The sequence below is a fragment of the Rhinocladiella mackenziei genome (genome assembly GCF_000835555.1).
Source record: "Rhinocladiella mackenziei CBS 650.93 unplaced genomic scaffold supercont1.1, whole genome shotgun sequence".
NCBI classification, from domain to species: Eukaryota; Fungi; Ascomycota; class Eurotiomycetes; order Chaetothyriales; family Herpotrichiellaceae; genus Rhinocladiella; species Rhinocladiella mackenziei.
The window spans coordinates 1,332,386-1,348,098 of NW_013550604.1; the positions used below are offsets into that span (position 1 = coordinate 1,332,386).

At 49.3% G+C, this 15,713-nt stretch overlaps 6 protein-coding genes across 6 annotated transcripts; 3 read left to right on the forward strand and 3 right to left on the reverse strand.

Moving 5' to 3' along the window:
- Positions 1-260: 260 nt before the first annotated feature.
- Z518_00471 (uncharacterized protein) lies at positions 261-1,290 on the forward strand (the record flags this gene model as incomplete). Its single annotated transcript, XM_013421074.1, has 2 exons — positions 261-659; positions 709-1,290. The coding sequence occupies 2 exons, from the start codon at positions 261-263 to the stop codon at positions 1,288-1,290; spliced, it is 981 nt and encodes a 326-aa protein (XP_013276528.1).
- A 3,378-nt stretch (positions 1,291-4,668) lies between these two features.
- On the reverse strand, positions 4,669-6,402 carry Z518_00472 (uncharacterized protein; the record flags this gene model as incomplete). Its single annotated transcript, XM_013421075.1, has 5 exons — positions 4,669-5,331; positions 5,392-5,529; positions 5,589-5,965; positions 6,020-6,143; positions 6,196-6,402. The coding sequence occupies 5 exons, from the start codon at positions 6,400-6,402 to the stop codon at positions 4,669-4,671; spliced, it is 1,509 nt and encodes a 502-aa protein (XP_013276529.1).
- Positions 6,403-6,901: 499 nt separating this feature from the next.
- On the forward strand, positions 6,902-9,601 carry Z518_00473 (uncharacterized protein; the record flags this gene model as incomplete). Its single annotated transcript, XM_013421076.1, has 9 exons — positions 6,902-7,015; positions 7,101-7,201; positions 7,254-7,489; positions 7,542-8,039; positions 8,123-8,315; positions 8,375-8,530; positions 8,588-9,078; positions 9,163-9,375; positions 9,435-9,601. The coding sequence occupies 9 exons, from the start codon at positions 6,902-6,904 to the stop codon at positions 9,599-9,601; spliced, it is 2,169 nt and encodes a 722-aa protein (XP_013276530.1).
- A 190-nt stretch (positions 9,602-9,791) lies between these two features.
- Z518_00474 (uncharacterized protein) lies at positions 9,792-11,345 on the reverse strand (the record flags this gene model as incomplete). The annotated part of the gene is made up of 2 exons (XM_013421077.1): positions 9,792-10,719; positions 10,804-11,345. The coding sequence occupies 2 exons, from the start codon at positions 11,343-11,345 to the stop codon at positions 9,792-9,794; spliced, it is 1,470 nt and encodes a 489-aa protein (XP_013276531.1).
- A 968-nt stretch (positions 11,346-12,313) lies between these two features.
- Positions 12,314-12,745, reverse strand: Z518_00475 (uncharacterized protein; the record flags this gene model as incomplete). The annotated part of the gene is made up of 1 exon (XM_013421078.1): positions 12,314-12,745. One exon carries the CDS (start codon positions 12,743-12,745, stop codon positions 12,314-12,316), a length of 432 nt encoding a protein of 143 aa, XP_013276532.1.
- Positions 12,746-14,177: 1,432 nt separating this feature from the next.
- Z518_00476 (uncharacterized protein) lies at positions 14,178-14,474 on the forward strand (the record flags this gene model as incomplete). The annotated part of the gene is made up of 1 exon (XM_013421079.1): positions 14,178-14,474. The coding sequence occupies one exon, from the start codon at positions 14,178-14,180 to the stop codon at positions 14,472-14,474; it is 297 nt and encodes a 98-aa protein (XP_013276533.1).
- Between the last annotated feature and the right edge of the window lie 1,239 nt (positions 14,475-15,713).

A 15,713-nucleotide genomic window follows, 5' to 3' on the forward strand; every position in this document is an offset into this window, starting at 1 on the left:
ACGCGGCCGGAAGTGCAGCCAGTGTGATCAACCAGAGATGTCGAGCTGGCAGTGCTGAAGGACCTTTGCTCGGCGGCATGTGGTTGGACATGTACCTCGTTTTTTAAGGTTCATGCTTTTGAACAGACCACCTCTGCTGCCTCGTGTACTAGGATGTCGGAGGGATGAAAATTGACTTTTCAAATGTCCCGCTTTTCCCCAGTTGAATCCACTTGTACCCGAGCCTTCTTTCTTCATCGAGCCATGAACCCAGGCACATTATGGCAAACATCGAGGAATTGAGTGCAGACGACGATTTTGATGATTCCGGACTAGAAGATGCCACCTCCTCTCAAAGTACTTCTGTCGCAAGCTCTGTATTTAACTACACGTATGAGAATTGTCGGAGATATCATGCATATCGAGCTGGTAGTTACCCCTTGCCCAACGATGAAACGGAACAGGAGAGAATGGACCTGTTGCACCATATCTGGCGGACTATGCTGGGAGGGGAGTTGCTCCTAAAGAAGCCCGTTGCCCCTCAACGCATCCTAGATGTCGGCACCGGGACTGGTTTCTGGGCCATAGATATAGCGGACGAGTATCCAGAGGCCATTGTCATCGGCACAGACCTGTCGCCGATACAGCCTGGATGGGTTCCACCAAACTGTCGGTTCTATGTATGTCCACGGAAGACAGTGCAGCGGCATTCATATTGACGGAGTATAGGTCGAAGACGCTGAGGCTGGATGGACCTATGAACCTTTAGATCTGATCCATGGCCGCAGCTTGGGTGGTTCAATATCTGACTGGCCACGATTCTACCAACAATGTTTCGACTCGCTCAAACCTGGGGGACTTCTCGAAATGCAAGAGCACGACGCTTGGATCAGCACCATTGAACAGGAGTTGCCGTCCTGGACAGCAGATTGGAATGTTACCTTGAACGAAGCTAGTGCAGTATTCGGCAAGTACCTCAATGTCGCCAACAAACATAGAGACTGGATGAGAGATGCAGGGTTTGTGGAAGTGGAACAACAGACTCACAAAGTCCCCATCGGTAATTGGGCCAAAGACACCAAGTTAAAGGAGCTCGGCCGAATACATCTTTTTGAAATGCTTTCAGCTGTTGAACCGTACACCCTTGCGCTGTACACCAAGGTGCTTGGAAAGAGCTTCGACGAGACGAAGATCACGATTGAGATGGTCAAGAAGGAGTTTTGCACTAGAAGATTTCATCTATATGTCAATTACCATTTTATCACTGGGAAGAAACCCGGTGGAAATTCCAATGCTCGATTGGGTGGGTAAATCAAGACATGAATTGGATGGACAGGGCAGTCGAAAAGTCACTTTCAACAAGACATAACCTTTTTTCTAGAACCCATCTTCCACACTTCTACTTCGTTCTCACTTCACGCTTCTGGCTCCTGTCCCTAGATAGTGTAGCTTTTAGTATTAGTGTGATTTCTGCTCTCTGAGAGTTTTGCGGCTTAGCCTACACGTCACACATAAGAATAAAGCCTCGCAAGAGCATGTAGTGGCGGTAGTGGTGGTATTTACGAAAGATTTTCTAGGTTGTATTAGCCAGGTAATGGTGATGGTGAACGCTGAGTTAAATATGTGCTTAATAAGAGCTAGTAACCCTCGTCTTGGGAAGATATCTACGGAGACACCAAAATACGCGTTGAGCAGTCAAGCAAGGCCCGCAGCTTCTTCACAAAGAAGTCAAAGACGGATTCGTGGAAACGAAGGGGAATCTTCTGACTGAGCAGGGGGAGACAAGCCCGTTCTCATTGTGACCTATGTTCGATAGGCTGATTGAGGACTTCATTAAGCTGCTTTAATGGACTGCCTCTTGTCAAACTTGTGGTACAATTTGAGTTGAAGGAGCGCTCTGTTTTCTATCAAATTGAGGTCCTGCCTCATATATATATATATAGAGAAAGATTGTTGCCACCTTTCGGTGTCTCCGTGCTCGGCTCCATGGATGAGATCCTTGCATAGCTGAGAATGTCACCACCCATTGTTCAGCACCTCTCAAGTCATCAACAAAGCGGCAGATCGCCGCAGCCACGAGCACTTGGCCAATCAGGACGGAAGGGTGGGCCAGACGGTAATAGACATTGGTGTTCATCTCGAATTCGCGCAAATTCATGTTTCAGATAGACAGAAATGTCATGTCCAATCGTTGAGGGTGGAATATTATGCAGAACGAAGTCCCGATATGTTCTTGCACTTATCTATGCAAAGCCGAGGCGAATTGGCAAGCTCGGGCCGGCTGGTAGGAAGGACACGGAGGTGGGAAGATCAGCTTGTCGAACTGTTCCTCCTCTTTTGAAGAAGAAGCTCGTGTCAAGTTGACCCCGGTTGGCGAAGGTCTGCGCCACCGCACGGGATATTGTCCATTTGTCCGTCCTGGCTATACTATTCAACTAGAAAATGCATTCACCATCGACATACTCTACCCATTTGTAGATGTCTCTGAGTAAAGCCACACGGGTATCAGGATGGCATCCAGCATCCGGTCCGTCATAAGAATTGAAAGCTAGCCCAGTCGCCACCAAAAACTTGCTGACGTTGAGTGGTATAGTGTCAAACTTCTCTCATTGAAAGAGTGCTCTGGCCGAATTCAGTCAGAGGGTGGCATTGAACCTATCTATGTACCTATCTAAGGAGCGTATGACAACATTGTTGCCTGTCAATGGTAATACATGAACGAGTGTTGCAAAATAACACGGTCTATCGCGAACGATAGGTCACCAATTGTTCAACAATGTCAAAGAAGAGCCCAGTTGCAGACTCTATAGGATCCACTAGCAAAGATAAGTCTGCAGGCTCGTATAATGGTTTGATAAGCACTATAGCAAGACAGACGACTCTCCCATTTATGCTGCGGCCCTTACTCTTCATCCAAATCGTCGGACGAAGTACATTCGGCGCGGCTGGAAAAAAGGATTGGCAAAGACTACGTTGGCTATGGCGGAGAAAAGACCCCCCCCTTCTTTTCTTCCTATACGGCTTCAGCGAGTCAGGATGAGTACGAAGACTACAGCAACGGGAACATGCTTGCTGTTCGGTGGTGGTGTCAGGACCAACAAAGAAAGCGCCGGCCACGGCTATCGTATATGGCAATTGATACCCTGTCAATTCCAGCTATGAGCGACGAACCAGAGCGAGTATTTTTGGGAGCGCACCGTACGATCTTGTAGGAGCGCTCACAACTGGGGCTAGAAACATCGAGAAAGTCGAAAGCACCGGAAACGGAGTGGTATTACAGAAAAGCACCTCGAGTAGTCAACCAAAACTCTTATTAAGTGCTCTGGCTAATTGCACCCCTCGAGGTGATCCATGGACTGGATCCGATCAGGGGGGTGTCACGTGACTCACTCTGTGCCAAGCTTTATCGTTGGGATTATCGAGGAGTTATCGGCTTATCTAAATGGGGACAAGAGCCTTGAGAAGCTCTTCCAGAGCACCGGTTGCTGAGAGAGTAGTTTAGCTCCTTAGAATACAACGTAAGAAATCTACCAGTCAAGAAATGAAGCTCCCGAAAGCACCTCCAGAATTCAAAGTCTGTACGCAGAGTTCGGGATGTGGCATAAGGTAATTCACGACAAACGCCACGAGGCTGCCAGAAGAGATGCTGAAATCGGTGACTTGCATCGAGAAGTCGCCAGGCTCCAGCACTTCAAATACCAGAACCTGTGAAGAATCAGAAGAAGCCAAAGAATCAGATCTTCGAGCACAAGAGCGTTTCAACAATAACTTTGCGCTGATCAGAAAGATGCCGCCGGGAATTGACCTTAAACTCGGCCTAGTTGGAGGCGATGCCGAATTTGAACAACAATGTTCAGGCTACAATAACCTCAAAGAAGAATCTCAAGCTGGAGAGTAAAAATTTCAACTATCGGGCTATTCAAGATGCACGGAACCTGCAAGAACCAAGCGAAACAACATTACAAATTGGGGACACTGGTAGTGTCCATCAAACGCGCGTTGCGGACCTTGGGATCACCACACTCGATAGCAGTCGACTATTGGAGGAAAAAGGCCACATGATTGCCTGCGAAGAAATGTTAATGACGAATTAGAACCCAAACAGGCCAGGATTATGACCGGGGGTGGCAGATTGTGACATTGTCAATGTGACCCGCTTCAGAGGGCCCAGAGCCCGAGGAAATTGATGAAGATTATCCGGACTGGGTTACTGAGGGATAGGGGGAAACTAGGCCACCGCGATTATTGGAGGATGACACGGCTGGGTTTGACATGGAAGAGACAGTGGGGAGGGTCAGGAAAAAGGGGGGAACAAAGCTGATCGACACGGAAGCGGAACACAAATGGTACACATGGCATTGCTTGAATTTGAGCCGGGAAGGAGGATTGCCTTCCTTTGCGCTGTAAATGAATAAATACATAATCTGGGCTGGGATGAATACGTCTTTCGTGGATGGACGCACTGGAGCTCCAAAAGCGGTGTCTCTATCACAAGTCAACAAGCGGAAACACCTGCACGGTGCATTTATAAATGATTGAAGGCTTGAACACAAACAATACTTTTCTCCATTCCCTTGCAGCGACCGCAGCTCCTATAAGATCTTGCTCTCGTCATGTTCCATCTCCTTGAGAATTACTGAGGTGTGCGCATGTGATGGCCTCAGCTAAGGCAGATGACGCATGCACGCATCATGGAGACATAAGAGCCAACTCTTGTCTATCCACCCAGTTCCCATGCAACCCGGCCCTCAATCTCACCGGCAAATATACAACGGCCTGCGCCTTCTCAAAGTCCGCAGTATCCAGGATATGCAGCTCCGAGCACATTGATTCGTAATTATTTACGAGAGCCATCACGAAGCCATCGCCCTCCTCACAACCCTCCGCTCGAGGAACAAAGATCGGTTCTTGAACAAAATGTTTAGGTCCCGGAAAATATTTTTCAAGTTTCCTCGTGGTCAAATTGAGATGTGCGAGCGCGTTGTACGGCGGAAACCCGCCCCCCATGATGGGGATGATGGACTGCCAGTCCGTTGGGAGGGACTTGTCCAAAACATTGAAGAAGCAACGTTGATGCTCGGTCATGAGGAAGCGGTCGTCGATGCGAGGAAATTCGCAATCCTCCTCCAAGATCATTTCCGGGTTCGGAAGGTCAAGGTTTGAGGAGTTCGGGTCAATCGTGAAGCGGTACAGATAAGCGGTGATTTCGTGGGGGGCGGGCGCGTTGCCTTCTCCGTCGGGCCACCAAAAGAAGACATTCTTGTCGCTGACGGGGAGGTCGAGAACGAGTTTGCCATGTTTCTCAAAGGCGTTGAAAGTGTGCCCTGGGAATGCATTGGGAGCTCGGAACCACTGTGAGTTCAGGCCATGTGAGCGCTCGAATGATTGGTTCGATTCGGGGAAGTCTCAAACCTTTATATCGGATCCTTTGGCTCCATGTCGTGGGAGAACTCCGAGGTAGAAAGGGATATGGGGATTCCATTGCCAGTGTTCCCCGCCGGCCTTGAGCCTTTCGATGTCACATGTTTGTGGGATGATGGGGAAGATCACCTTTGTAGTCGTTAGCCACTGTCTTTCGACGGATGGGATGTGTAACCGCCTGCACCCACCCAATTCTCCGTGATTGCAAAATCGTGGATTAACGCGACCACAGGCGATACCAACCAGACCGTTTCCTTGAATTTACCATCGGGGTTGACCGAGTAGTAGCAGATATCCGGAGTGCCGTCGCCCTTGGCTTCGTAGCCAAAGCAAACCATTTCGCCTGTGACCGGGTCGATTTTCGGATGAGCTGTGAATGTCAAGCTGGGTAGTTGGCCATCAAAGTCCCATAGGGAAATTGTATCCAGGGTCTCAGGGTCCATGGCATACGGAGGCGCGTCCTCTTTACACGCCAGCAGCTTGCCGTTAAAATATACGACATTGGTGTTTGCGGTGGTACGAATTTTGAATTCGACGGCGTCGGTGTACTTGTTTCGGTATTTCCCTGCGTGTTGATTAACCAAAGTCCATTGGCGTATGATGCGGTCCTTTGTCTTACCTAACAAGGCTCGTTGAGCTTCTCGTTCGCGCACAAATTTCTCGGTGCGCACATATCGTTGTTTGAAGTGCACTCTGCCATTTTGGATCCCAAAGGCGCTCACGTTGCCGTCGCCATTGAACCACTTCATCAATTAGCCTGTGTCGACAATGGTCAGCGAACATGTGAAGGCGTACCGGATCATTTTCAATGAACGGAGGAAATTGGGGATCTGGCATGACCCGGTAAAATACTCCGTTGATTGATGTTGGTATCGTTCCCTTGACCTCCAGATTCTGCACTTCTCCTTCGAAGCGGCATGGTTTCATGAAACCCGAAAACTGAGGTTTGTTGGGAAAGGCCTGCACGCCTGACCTGTCGATTCCTTTGTAATGTCCAGCCATGTTCCTCAATCGAGATTTGTTGCCTTTAGTCTCCTTGGGATTGTGACCTTCGTTCGAAGTCAACCTCGAAATATGAGCTCTCGAGGAATCGACATTTATTTATCTTAAGGAGGTACCTGTAGTTTCCGACTAGTAAGTTTCAATATGTTCAACGTCGTCATTAAGTTTCGCAATGCCGAACCCCAATGCCGCGTTTCAGGTGATGTTGGACATCTCAATACGGTTGAGATGACATTTAACTTTCCGCCAATTGGGCGAGGCGAGTGCTTTGATGCCTTGTTGATGGGTCTGGAACTCCAGATCTCCGCCTTTTTCTTTCCCCGATTTCCCCGGCTATCCACCACGCTAGAGCTGAGAACCCAATTGGTGCAGATGGTGTAGCATGCGATATGGAAGCTCTCAGCTATACGACAGTTCAAATACTATTGTTTCCGCCATATCTCCGGTGAATTTGGCCCAAAGTATGTCTAGCGGATGTTCAGGAGTCGGTGGTTCCACAATGAAGCGTTCGAGGGAAGAATCAGACCAGGCCGGTAATCAAGATGGTATCACTGGAAACAAGAGACGAAGAACGGCCATTGCTTGCGCGGCATGCAGAACTCGAAAATCACGCGTAAGTTGAGTTTGATCCATCCCTCATTCCCTGTCCCAGCTTCAGCAATTCCGTATGTCGGAAGCCAGTGACAAATGGGATCTAGTGCGATGGGAAAAGGCCAAAATGTTCGCCATGTGAAGACATGGCCTTTGATTGCAACTACATACAGTCGACCACATCCCCTAATGTTATCGTTGGTAGAGAGTAAGCCATGCCCAGAAAGAGGCAACAAGCGTGGCCGTTGACTTTTGAAAAGCTATTTGTCCACTCTGGAAAATCGGGTTCGCACTGTCGAACAGGCTTTGGAGTCTGTCCAAAGCCAACTCGATGACATACGTGCGTCTGGGCAGACATTTCGAGCGGAGAATATCAACGCATCAGCCCCAGGTCAGAATAGCTCACTGGTCGTGCAAGATGTCAGTGAGGATACCGAACGAGTTGACGCAATGGGGGTTGTTGTTTTCACAAATGAGGAAGAATCTGGGTTTTTCGGTATGGCCCCCATTCGAAATGACTCCCAATAGCATACCTAACAGCGTGACAGGGCCGTCTTCAAACATTGCTTTCCTCCGCCATATCTCGCAAGCTGCCGCGGAGGCCAGTAATGTTTCCTTTCACTCTCCTCGGGTCGATTCGAGTTCTGAATTCATCGATGGAGGGCTTTTCAGCTTCTCCAGATCGAGTCCCCGTCGTCGAGATTGCAGGAATCAATCTTCACAAAATGTCGACTTGTTTGTATTGCCCTCGGAATCCGTTGTCATGGACTTACTCAGCCAATTTTTCTCTTATCCCGGATACCTCTATCCTTACATCCATGAAGACACATTCATCGAGACTTACATTCAGATTAAGGACTCCAGTCGTCCCACGGTTCGGAGGACCTGGTTGGGATTATTCAACATCATCCTTGCCATGGCCGTTGGTACTAGGATCAATGTTGACATTGACGCGACTAAACGATTCGAGGGCTCCGACATCTATTATCAAAGAGCCGTTGGTCTTTGTAGTAAGCAAATTATGCGAGGAACAAGTCTGGAAATTGGTAAGCTTGTCAAAGTCGGATATCTGGACGAACTTGAATTACATCGATACTGATGACTCTCACACGTTCTCTCTGTGCTACAGTACACTATCTCTTGATCTTGGGCCAATATCTTCGGGGCACTCAAAAGTCGATTGAAGCTTGGGTCGTTCATGGGCTGGCGGTGAAAGCAGCCATGCAGCTAGGGCTTCATTCAAGCGAGTGTTCTAGAGGGCTTCCTCCGTTAGAACAGGAAATTCGAAAGAGAACCTGGTTTGGCTGTGTTGTGCTTGACAGGTACCATTATCGCATTTTCCACCTTTGAACGTGCTCCGGAACTAATCCGACGTTCACAGAACCCTCAGCATGACTTTCGGACGTCCATCAGCAATTCCAGACTCGTACGTTCGACTCGAAATGCCCAGCGAGAAGTTTTTCTATCCGCAGCCCCACCTCTCATCTTCGTGGGAAGCAAAGAACCCCTTGAATGTGGCTTTTTTTGCCAGCACAATGTAAGTCCTTGCTCTTCCTCGTGATTCTTCGTCACGCAAAATTCTAAGGTCCGCCAGAAAACTCTATCAAGTTCTTTGGAATGTTCTCGATCAACTCTATGGCCAAAACATCGGCTGCGAAAAGCCACCCGGAATAAGTGAGACAGTCACTCGCCTATTCGGGATCGAACAGCAACTCCTCACCTGGGAACAGAACTTGTGTCCTGACCTCCAAATTTTGACACATTATGATCTAGCCGCCCAAACAGGCCAGCCGGACTTAGACCACACTCAGAGAACCAGGCAAAGACTAAGAACCATATTGACTCTACGATATTTGAACATTCGACTTCTACTGCACCGGCCGATCCTCGTCAAGTTCCTGGATTCACGCAACGGAGTGAAGAGGGATACCAACGAGATGAAGATGTTGCAACAAATTGGATCCCACAGCATCCAGGTGTCCATGTGTACGGCCTCTGAGATTATTTCGATCGTTCACATGATAGTCACGGCAACAGGCTATCAAAGAAAACTGGTGGGGGCATGGTGGTATACATTGTATTTCAGTGAGCCCTCCCTCCCTGCAACTTTGACTCCAATAGTGAACCAAAGTGATGGACAACACTGACTTTACATGCCTACAACGTCAGCCTTCAACGCCGCCCTAGTCGTCTTTGGAAGCTTCCTGGTTAGCCGCTCACAGAACGTCGCATCCGACCAATTCTTCATCATCACAGCTGACGAGGCAATGGAACATCTGACTCGATCACTTCGGGCGCTCGAGCTGCTTGACAGGGGAAACCACATGGTGGAGCGGTGTCGACATTATTTGCACCTTCTGTTTACCGTGCTGAAAGCTACAGGTACACCATCCTGATTCAAGAGCAAGGTGGGATCGACTGCTAAAAGAAGATTTGAACAGAAGCACCGAAATCAACATCAACCTCGACGAGGGTGATGATTCCAGAAGATCTGATGGTTTCTCCGAGTTTGCCGTTTACGTTTGGGGTGGGCAATGATTTCGGTCCGGAAGAGTCGTCGCTGGGTATGAATGTCAACGACTTTTTGGGGATTAATTTCAATTTTTAACGGGAAGATTGCTAAAGCTTATGGAAGAAAAAAGAAGGGGGGGAAGATGAAACAGGGATACACATCAGCGGATATTAAGTTGGCCAGTGTCATATCTACTGAATTTTTGAAACCTTCAATGAGTCGGGTTTTCATTGGCGGGCCTACGCTCCCCAGATTCTTCTTCATCGTTGTTGTCATCTCTTGAAATCTACAACGTAAACTTAAACTCCGGGTGCAAATGGCCCAGATCCGCCGTCTCATCTTCCGTCAAACCTCGAACTCGATCATCCCGCCCACCACATGCCTTGATGTTGTTCTCTCGCTTCAAACTAGCTATTGCTGCCGCCACGATCACGAGACAAAGGCATGCAAATCCCAAATTCAGCGCGTGTCCTTTAGTATACTTCGGCGCGTCCGGCAAGGTATATGTCCAAGTAGCCAGGATGCCACCGATGTTCCCGAACCCGACGACAGTAGCCGCGACAATGGCCCGTGTAGTGTGCCCAGCGGAGTTATCGACGACCCAAGCAACGAACATAGGTGACGCGGTGAATGCGCCTGTCAAACACAGGAAAAGAGCGAAGTATCGTACTCCTACAACGTGGACCGTGAGTAAGATGATAAAGCCCGTGGCCGTGAATGGCATGACGATCAGAATCCATACACCCCGTCGCTTCGTACGGTCCGAGAGAAACGTCACCGTCACGCAGACGCACGCCGCCCATGCATACGGCGGCACAGAGAGAAGTTGGCTGTGGATGCCGCTGTACCCCATTGCAGCGAGGAGTGAGGGGACAAAGAGCGCCATCGAATTCATGGTGAGCAGCGAACAGAACGAGGCTAAAGCTATCAAGATCGTGTTGAGATTCAACAGCGCACGCTTGAAGTAGCGCATATTCAATTCTTCGACTTTCTGACTTTTAAGGTCGCGATTGATTCGTGTGATGGCGACTTGTCGCTCGGCCTCGGGGAGGAAGTATGCTGTTTCCGGGGACGACGGGAGAATGATGAAGCCGACGACTCCCAAGACGATGGAGATGATGCCTTCGAAGAAGAAGATGTTGCGCCAGCTGTGGATAATGCCCCATTGTGGGATCTTTGTCAGGCCACTTGCGAGAAGGCCGCCAAAGGCACCGCTACAATAATATCAGCATACGTATACATGTATATACATATAATTGGGATAACGATATTGATCACAGCGCTGGGTATTTGCGTACCTTAACGACGCCACACTCGCATACAGCCCCACACGAGATACCAGTTCGTGCCTACAATAGAAACACGACAACGTATACGTAATGCCAGGCATGATGCCCGCTTCAAAAATCCCCAAACAGATCCTTGCGGCCAAGAAACCTTGATAATTCTGGACCGTCGACATGCACATGGTGATCACACCGAAGGAGAAAGCTAGAAACGGAATCCATACTTTCGGGCCGACTTTCTTGCATAGGATATTTGCGGGGACTTCGAGTAGAATGTACGTTACGTAGAAGCCTGAGAGACCGATGTTGAAGCGGTATCCGTCAAGCTGCAAATCTTCACCCATACCGAGCACGCGGGCATTACCGGCATTGGAGCGATCGATGAAAGCGAACAGATAGATTAGGGTGAGAATAGGGAGGAGGCGATAGTCGAGCTTTCGCCGCACGCGGGCATCAAGGACCGGGTCGATTGGGTTCGGTGGATAGACGGTGTTGACGTGGGCAATGGAAGCGAGATCTTTCTCTTTCTCGCTTGGAGCCGGGCTCGGAGTCATCTTGGTGATGGAACGGATTGCTCGAGCAAATCTTTGCCCGTTCTTCCTCTCAAAACTTTTGCTTTTCACAATGAATAATTAGGTCGAGGTGAGAAAACCTTGTAGAGCATGCAGTGAAAATGACCAAATGTGGAGGACCTGGGTGGGATTTATAGTCCTCCCAAGAGCAGAAGAAGCTCACTTCCTTTCCCATGGGATAGACATTCCCCGGGTGTGGGGGGGAGAAGTCGGAGATATTCTCTCCGCTTCTATCAAATATGGACGTGAAAAGAGATTTGTTGGAGTTCGTTCCGCGTTTGCCCCGGGGGACAAGTCTGGTGGCGACGTTTATTTCTTGGCATGCTTCATTCTCAAGTCTGCCGTTGCTTTTGGATGAGGGTATTCCTTCCGCGTTCGCGGACCAGTCAAGGTCAGTGTTCTTCTTGATAAGTCTCCACAGTATCATGGAATTCTAGTAGCACCAAAGTTGTCTCAAGTCTCCGCCGCCGTATAGTCGCGTTCCGAATCCTTTCCCTGGCTCCCCGAACGGCATTACTCTTCGTCCGGAGTTCTGGCGGCCCTTTAGTGCTGTCTTACCCTGGTCCTGGGCGACCATTTAGGTCTTCATAGGAGTGTTAGCCTTTTCCTCTCCTATACCGGCTGTTTCTTAATTCATCATGTGCAACGTCTGGAGTTTGCTTTGCATTCCTTAGCCCGATGTCTGGGCTCTCCACATATAAAGTACAGGTCGAGGTCCATCGGGGTTCCCGTTGTCATGGATTTTCTTTCGGTAGCCGCCGAACTGAAAGCTTCTGTCGAACTGGGGAACAACTTGAGATGTATTGAATGCTCCGTCTACCTCACAACCGGTCCTACTAGATTGCTAGTATATATATACGTTGGTTTGACCCCCTTTCTTCTCCTATTCTACCCCTAAAACCTGCATAGGGGTGATAACCCCTTTTCAATAAAGGGGCACTTTCTACTACTCAGTCATTCAATGAGACCTTTGTTCGACAGCTTCCCTGTTCAACCTTTCCTCTTTTGGAGTCGTTCCACGGACGGTTGTTGATCTTGATGGATTCGTCAACCAATTTTTGATAGGTTTTCGGTATCATGTCCATTTTATCTTTGACCCTATCATTCAGGTCGTTGTAATATGCCACTGTGTACATTTCGTCGTTCCCGTCGAACTTGGCAGAGAATTGTTTGAACAGGGTATAATACTGAGCCTTAGATCCTTTCTGTTTAATGTCATGGATGAGTCTGACCGCGGTTCGTTCCTCGTCCGCAATCCCGAAGACCTGTTTGGTCTTCTCGAAGGCGACTAAGCTCCTGAACACTTCCTTGGTCTCGTCATCCAGGTTGGTAACATTGCTGGTTTCCAGGTGTTGAACAATATGTGGCAATATTTTCAGCATGGCGATGAATGTTCAGCCATAGCGCACCACATTTGATCCGGAAAGAGCACATACTCCCTGGAGGTAGCAAATCTTTTGGCACTCGTAAGATGATTTGCCGCCAGCCTCGCAGCTATCGACGCATTGCCGGTAAACATTCCCACACTGGCTGCAGCAGAGAGCAGAGGCACCGTGGGCACCGAGGAGTGCGGCGGTCAAAATGGTGATGAGAGTGAACTTCATGTTGATGGATGTAAGTGGACAATGTATCTTAGACTGAGAGTTTTTGAGATTGAGCTTGCGAGGTAATGAACTCTGATGATATCCTGGAGGAAGTTGGGGTTCTTATACTTGGTCCAAGGTCATATCCTCACCCTTGCTATTTAAGGCCGCCTTGCGTGTGACTGCCGCCGCCTTCTCGATGAAGATCTCTGCTTTATCTAGAAATTGTACGAGTCCAATGTGTCTCGAGGATTGCGTCGTTTCTTTCCAATGGAGGCATCGAGGCATAAGTACAGAGACCTTTAAGCTGGTGCTGTAGCATGCATTTCGCTAGCCGAATAAATCTGACCAATCAGAAGGTTGTGTCACTTATACCCAAACGGGATGTAGAGTTCTCGACTCTTACTCGAACCAGTCAAAGATATGAGTGGCCAGGACTGCACATCAAGGAAGATCTGGGTTTCCAAGTACTCTTACATCTAACGCGGCCTTGTCCAGCCATCTCGCTGTCTCCAAATGACCTCCCTTGCCGAATCGTCCTGTTCATTCTCCGACATGACCTTCGCCTTCCTGCAAAGCCTCTTATTCTCTCTGGGGCTTGCTCGATGGCAGAGCGCAAGCTCCTCGGTGCATCTGCCAGATGCGTGCCTCGTTTTCAATTCGGTCCATTCGGCCATGAGGCAATTCGGCTCCTCGATCAATTATGAGAGCCGCTGCGCGTTCCTGGCGACGACCCCGACCGGCATGCAGCTCTACCATGGATCATCTTAAGAGGGTCCTATAGTAGGGCAGCAGTGGCTTTCTCTGGAACCGGAACACGCCATGCTCTTCGCCCATCCGTCAGAGCACTGGTCTAAGTCTAATCGCACCGACGATCAAGGTCCTTCATCCCGGACTAAATCGCCGCAGCGCATGGATGATCAGGTAGAGCCTCTCGACCAGGAGACCTCATCAAATCCTCGTTCCGATTTGTGGCAAAGGTTTCTTGACCAGAATGACTGGGGGTATCTTCAAACGTACTCAACGGAACGGCCACTCCGGCTGCTGTACATTGATGGCATGTCCGCCGCGAAGACCGGGCTCGGCACTCTGGACATGCAGGACAAGATAATCCTTGAAGGACATTTCCCCCTATCAACGACGAATCTGGATGGTGATAAAAAAACGCGCGCGTGAGCTTTGTAGAGTAGCAAAAGAAGATTGGTCGGGCTAGTTATATGGCTTCATCCGAATGGAGATGGGATTTGAAATCATCTTATGCTCCGTGACGGAGGCGGAATTAAGATATACCGGGGCCGTGGCCACGTCGAAGATCAAGAATGCCTTTGCCGCCTATAAGGCGCTTTCGCAAAGATTCTTTGGTATCGGCGGTGGGAGAGTTGTCATTGACTTTGACAACTTTGTCATAACGCACCGCTGGGGAGAATTAAATGGCAAGAGCTTGAGAGCGCTGCGGTCAGAACTAGACGGGATAGTCACGAACTACGCAAGCGGTCTACGACAAGACCGATTGGCAGGCAGTCACTGATAGAATGGTCGAGCGATTTGCTGTTCCCTTGAGGCTGCTGGCTTCTGGCCGTTTGGAATCCAAGTCTGCCTTTAATGACGAGGCCTCGAGACTTCTCCTACCCTTTCTCGACCATCGTCGGCGAGATCGAGACATGGAGATTGCTCGCTGCGCCGAGTACTTTATGCCCCAAACTCGCCACACACGTCCCTAGTGGGATCATCGATTCTCCAGGTAGGTAAGACAATTTGCTGGGATCTCTTATCCTCTGTAGAGGGGGACACAGACCTCGGCCGGGCCACGGGGCGGATGCGGAGGCTGGTCGAGTACCTTGACTGGTCAGAGTGGAAGAGATGCTTACCTGGGTGCAGGGATGATGAGATTTGCTATGTGCCCGTCTGGCCATTCTCACTGGCGCTGGAGAAGAGAAAGGCTCCAACTTGTCTTGACGAGGCGGCGTTTTCAAATTGGCGACGGAGGAGGTTTTCGATGCCGCTGTGATGCGTTCTTGAATGATAGAATACTCGAGTCCTTCGCTGTTGACGAGCTCGGCAATTTGGGTTCTCAAAGCTTCCCATCACCTGACAGATATCCGTCAGATACCGTTCAGTGCCGCAGGAAGAGAGCAAGTAGCGCAATTCCTAATGTCAAGAGAACGGTGGCCGAAGGCACAGGGTGCTGGCGGGAAGGAGTGCTGGGTAAGTCGCCTCATTCCAAGCCAAACAGATTTGAAGCTTGGTGATAGTGTTCGACCGTCAGGCGACAAAGGGTGCTGCTATTCAAGTTTAGAACATTGAAGGACAATAAATTGATATTGTTGCGGGGGTTGTTCAGTCTCAAGAGCGCTCCATATCCGTCCAAACGGCATGGTGAACTGGCATATCCTAGGATCGAGAATGTCGTAGGATTCCTTCTCAACAAACGGGCTGAGGTGACGATCAATAAGAGTGCGGAGATCGCGAAAAGTGTCGTAGGATTCAGTCGCGCGACTCTTTCGCGAAGAAAATCAAGAAAAGTATCTTCAACTCCGTGCAGCCGAAGGGGTGGTGAAGGCTTCTTCAACCAAGCTACTAAATATCAGGCAAATTATCACACGGCGATGGCAATGATGAACTGGCTTGGATTGCATAAGGTGGTCGAGTGTGTTACCTTCAGGATGAGCCAACATTAATATCAAAGAGAAAGAGTTCAAGAGGGATAGATTCAATGCGACCGGGACTCCAATCGCAGGAAGACTCTTGGACATCCACAAAAGCAAAT